At 37.9% G+C, this 5,595-nt stretch overlaps 1 protein-coding gene across 4 annotated transcripts in view; it reads left to right on the plus strand.

Moving 5' to 3' along the window:
* Positions 1-774: 774 nt before the first annotated feature.
* Positions 775-5,595, plus strand: part of adkb (adenosine kinase b) — a 166,178-nt gene continuing 161,357 nt past the window's right edge. The window contains exons 1-3 of one of the 4 annotated variants that reach the window (XM_014007661.1): positions 775-1,104; positions 2,882-2,956; positions 3,057-3,110. In XM_014007661.1, the coding sequence (XP_013863115.1) occupies positions 1,055-1,104; positions 2,882-2,956; positions 3,057-3,110 (179 nt within the window). In that variant the 5' untranslated portion in view covers positions 775-1,054. Of the gene's footprint in view, positions 1,105-2,096; positions 2,229-2,881; positions 2,957-3,056; positions 3,111-5,595 lie in introns of those variants that run through there. The other 3 variants (XM_014007659.1, XM_014007662.1, XM_014007660.1) reach the window with 3 other exon arrangements.

The following is a 5,595-nucleotide window of genomic DNA, read 5'->3' on the forward strand; positions in this document are numbered from 1 at the left end:
GGTGTGCTGTTGTTTAATCTTTGTTACACAGGAACCCTCAAGACTGCAAAAACATGATTTTGTTGCTTTGCGTTTACATTTTTGTTAGCTGAAATTAGTTTTTTTTTTATCCTGACACTTTAAACTTTCCCCAAGATGATCAATTAAAAATGGGTATTTATACATGATGGCATTTTGCTCTCATACCGTCTTCTGCCTTTTGAGATGAAAATCTGCAAAGTAATTAGGAATATAAACCACATTTAGTTTGTCATGAGTAAACTGCAAAATGACTTTTTTCACTGTTTTTTTTTTAACAGTAATGTTTCAATTAGCTTTTTTTTCATATGTCATTCTTGCTGAGACATTTGTGTTTTAATAAAAATGATTTCTAGCTGGTCTGTTGAAAGTGGTGCACATAAGTGTGACTTGTTTGAAAGAGGCCAGAAATCACCTATTTTGAGTAGGTCAAACATGGACCGGATGTGCGCTTTTATTGTGAAAGCAGCACGTAAATAGGTGTACCGTAATGTCTTGAGCTACCGCGCAATTGTAGATTGTGCGCTGGGCCGGCTGGAGTCAGAGCCGGCTAGCTTTACCGCAGTCAGAAATCACTGCAAAACCTCTAAAGCCAATTTACCTAAGTGACACGTTTTATCTAATATGGCATAATTATTAAGATGACTGTTTTTGAGCTGATGTATATCAGACTATGATGCAATTAGTCCAAACGCAAGACCCTTAAATGTTGAATGAGTWGTGTTTTTACTCCTGAGACACACCTGGACCATGCTGTTCTTGAACAAAAATAAAAAAGAAATGATAGTGATATTCTAAGCTCCTTATGATCTTTAAGTTAACCCTCTGACAGGCCAAAGTAACAAACCAATGTGGACCCATCCAAAACTAATTTCCTCTTAAGACTTCAGGCGGATGACTAATTTCTTTATTACCATTTGACAGGAAAGGAAACAGCTCTTCCTGCTACTCTTCCCTGTTAGGGGAAAAAAAAATCCTCCACAATTTTTTTAGAGGCTCAACAGCATTAACAAAGCCACTGCAGACTCAGATAAATATGTCTAATGAAGAAACGAATACATGGAGTGGGAAGAAAACGGCGTTAAGGTAAAAAAAAAAGGCAAATAAATTAAGTAATTTAAGCTAGCGTCGAAGCTAGCSGCTGTAGCTAGCTGCTAATGAAGCTAACCCGTGTTGTGTTGTGTTAAGGGTCAGCTGGAGGTGTTCGGAGATAAGACGATCGGACATTTGAACGTTACATCATCTCGGAGCATTCAAGTCAAAACAGTTTTTTACACGCGTCCCGTTTGGTCACGATGATACAAATCAGCTAGCAGAAACCGTTCATCACATGACTYGGACTCACACACAAATCCAAATATGTATCCAGCCTTTATCCATCCTTTTTGAAACAGATATTCGAGTTTTAATGCCTACTCTAATGCTATTTTGAAAACATCTGATCAACTAATGACAGAGTTAGACAGGAAACAGTTATTAGGTAAAATATTAACATAGTTAAAGAATGTTTCATAAATTRTAAAACCGCTTGTTGGAAAAGTAAAAAAAAAAAGGATTGATTACATATTAAAACACGAAAATAGAAAGCTAAATTTAAAGAAAAAATATGGTGCAGCAAGATTTATGCCTTGYATTACTAGTTTAGTTGTTTACAGTTTTTATTTGTAATTAGCCCACACAATAAAATGTTTTATTTTACAATTCAGTGGATAATGTTTTGTTGACATAAAAAAAAACACGTGCGGCGTTCAATTGACGTAGGAAACTTAATCGAGACATACTTTTTAAAAACGAATCCGGGAACATTTGKGACACATTAAACGACTAATCATTTGAAACGGGTTACTTTAAGTTACATTGTGTTTCAAAACAGCACACAACATTTCCGAAAGACATGATTTGGTTATAAATGAGCAAAATAGACATCTTTTTCTTATATAACATACTATGCGTTAAAACAGGGTGGTCACATCCTTTACTTCATTTTTCCCGATTAAAATCAAATGCAGCATAAAAGCCTTACAGTAATTGGAGCGTGTGTAGCCAATCATAAGYCTAGATGACGTTGAGACCCGCCCACTTCACCCACCAGCGGGCTAGGGTTGGCCACAGCTTTACTACAGTTCCTGAGTTAAAAAAGCACGTTGCTTTGAGGAAGGACAGATCGTTCAAACATTTGGAGAATTTTCTGAGAACATGCCAACACCAAGGTGAGGTGATCTGAACCATGCAGGGAGGAAATGCAGCTGTCATGACCTCTGCTTTGACACATACTTGTGCTTGTACTTTTAGTGACTTGACACAATTTTGACAAGTCTAGACACTCAGTTTAGTGGTTTTTCTTTTGTGCTTGTCATTAACACTCTGTGTTGATAAGACTTTGGCCACTATGTCATGTTATTGATTACATATTCTAGATTTCTTTAAGGGTTTGTGACACAAATTACAGTTTTTTTTTTCTGACTCAACCACTTTAGACATGAAATACCTCTTTTGTTATTATGAAGGTACATCAGAGCAGCAAYACAATTATCTTTTCTGGATATTTTAAATGTCAAGATGTACCATTTTTAAAAAGCAATATTTACACATACACATGCAACTAAAGCTGTAACTATATGCAGTAACTCCAGCTTTAATTTCTCACGCCTTGTTGGCATTTTTTATTAGAGGGAGGCTCTCGGGGTAATAGAGCCTCCATGGAAGCACAGATGTGCAACCCTGACTGAAACTTCAGTCATTTAAGTCAACAAACCCTGACCAGATGACTTCCTGTTTCACAGCAGATTGCTGGCTTCCTCGGTTCACGCAGAGCAGCGTGGTGGGAGTCCAGATCACACAATATGTTTATGTCTCCTCACAGTGAAAACACGCTCTTCGGGATGGGCAACCCGCTGCTTGACATCTCAGCCGTGGTGGACAAAGACTTCCTTGACAAGTAAGTTTAAACAGCTCGTGCGCTTTCACTTGTTTCATCTCATGTGTCTAATTTGGCTGAAACACAATAAAATAATTCACTTTTTTTTTCTGTCTAAAAGGTTTGGACTGAAGCCAAATGACCAGATCCTTGCTGAAGACAAACACAAAGCCCTGTGAGTCTTACAGATACACCGGCTCGGTAGTAGCGTAATGCATCGGGCCAAAAAATTACATCAAACTTTTGTAAAATGCTTGGATTCCATTTTCAGAACCACCTTCTTGGCAGATTTTACACTGAAGTCTTCCTGAAAAACACCGTGTGTACGTCTAAGCACAGCTTTTCACACCTTTTTAGAGCGGAGGGTGAATAACAACAAGTAAACAAACTTAACTACGCTTTCATTTTTTTGGCTGATCTGAACGCACCCGTCCTCCTCTGTTTAATTCAGTGCAGATGGTTTCTTTGCAGGGAGTTTGCCCGCATTTAGCACACCATCTGGAGGTGAGGCACCAGTGAGAGGAAAGCGTTTAAGTTTGCCGAAAAGTCAAACATATCTCTTGTTTCACTATGTGGGAAATTTTGCAGTTTGGAAGAGTTTACTGCAGTAGTTTTCTTAAATTTATTATTATTCAAAATTGAAATGAGGGTCCGCGCTCAGTGTAAACAAAGCATTCTGAATTCATCACATGGCTGACAACATGGGAGCAGTAGAGATTGTTATTTTTTGTGCTTTAGTTTAAGGAGCATCAGTGACAACCTTTTCTGTCGGTCAGTTAAACATTTGAAAATATTAAATAAAACTAATTGCAGAAAGGTTTTTTTAAATAGTGGCTTCACACGTATATCATATTTTTAATGTTTAGACACAACCTGCAGCCCAGATTCTTGCCTGAGCTCCATCGACACTTACTCGAGTGCAACAGATGACTTTTCCTTTGGCTGCTGAGCGAGTATCGAGTGTCACACAGCTGCCCAGTTGTATCTGTTGAAGAATGTGAGAATCCAATATGGCAGCCGCCCCGCACCACCAKTTAACTGTTCAGCTTTTCCTCTTGACATATATTGGTTCATAAACAAACATTTTGTCTGCATTCGTAATTAATGAACAAAATTCAGTGATTCGAAAGCAGTTGTTTAGTTTCTGTTACTGTTTCCTTTCTYTGCTGACAGTAATTTTAAACGTGCCCTCCTTTTAGTACGTTGCTTTAAAGTGGACATATCATGCAAAATCCACTTTTTTAGCCATCAAATTCATTTTGCTCTGTTCACCAGTGCAGAGAATTTCAAATTAGTGTCTCCAGGTGCTGCAAAGATATCGTCCTATTATGTTCTGGTCATATTTTTCAACCTGTTCAGTTTTCTGAAATATTACATCACATTTGCGACGTAACAGRCATAAGTTCTGGACTTCCTAACTACACTTTGGTCGTCTTCCTTCKCCTCTGGCTCTGGGTCAGACTCAGGCTCCAACATGTGAGGCTGGATGGACAAGTCTTCCCTTTTTTGACATYTTTTAATTAATTTGTAAATAAAGGGTTTCTGCACTGCTTGATAGCCGTAAACTCCCTCCAACAAACTGGAATAGACCACTCTGGAAGCTGGAGGTGGAGAAGCACATTGTTTGGATTTAAAGAGACAGCCTCAAAATGAGTTGTTTTGAGACATGCCTCAGAAAAGGGGTGAATGAGGGGCTTGTGGAGTTACAATAATGAGGAATTCAGATCAAAGCATTGCTGTTCCACTTTATATAAACCCCAAATGAATGTTTTAAATGTGAAAAAGGATTTGAAGCATATGTCCACCTTTAAAGCCATTTACAGTAAATGAATAGAGTAGATCTTTTTCAAGTGTCATTGTGTGGAAAAGGCTTGAGTAATGAGTATCTTACCTGTTGTGGATAACTCTCTGAACAACCTCAGTTTGGAGAAATCTAGATTAAATCTGACCAGAATGATGAGTACAGAAGCTGAGAGCGTCTGTTTTCAGCATATATTTTTTTCCCATGGTTTTCTCATGATGAAGACGTAGTATGTCGTTATCACAAAATAACAAGGACTGATTTCTTAAGATAATGAGTTAATTTCCGGATGATTTTCTCAAGATGAGTTATGCTTTTCTATGCATCATTCAGTAACGATGGAGACGGCCCGATCCTCTGAGCTAGTCACCGATAAAATTTATTATATCAGCAGGTTTACTGTGTAAACACCTGCTGATCTCCAGTCGGGCCAGCCGTCTCCTTAAATGATGAGGGCTGATATGAAAGTTATTTGTTCAAGACAAACAAATTGAAATTTCATCCTGTGTAATGATACAAAAATGACACAAACTGATGTACATTAGGTTGCCTTCAGGCCCAGGCCGCCCTTACAATAGAGATCTGCGATCTCAGTGGGATTTGCCTGATTAAATAACAGCAAATAAATAAATAGATAGATAGATAGATAGATAGTAAACTTCATCAGTGACCAGCTGAGGGGACCAGGCTGTCTCTATGCTTACTGAATGATGCAAGAGTGGAAAATTATCAGGAAATTGGTTCGTTATTTTGAGAAAACAGTTCTCCTTATTTGGAAAAGAACTAAATTTCTCTATCTATCTATCTATCTATCTATCTATCTATCTATCTATCTATCTATCTATCTATCTATCTATCT

The sequence above is a fragment of the Austrofundulus limnaeus genome, unplaced genomic scaffold, assembly GCF_001266775.1.
Source record: "Austrofundulus limnaeus strain Quisiro unplaced genomic scaffold, Austrofundulus_limnaeus-1.0 Scaffold43, whole genome shotgun sequence".
NCBI lineage: Eukaryota > Metazoa > Chordata > Actinopteri > Cyprinodontiformes > Rivulidae > Austrofundulus > Austrofundulus limnaeus.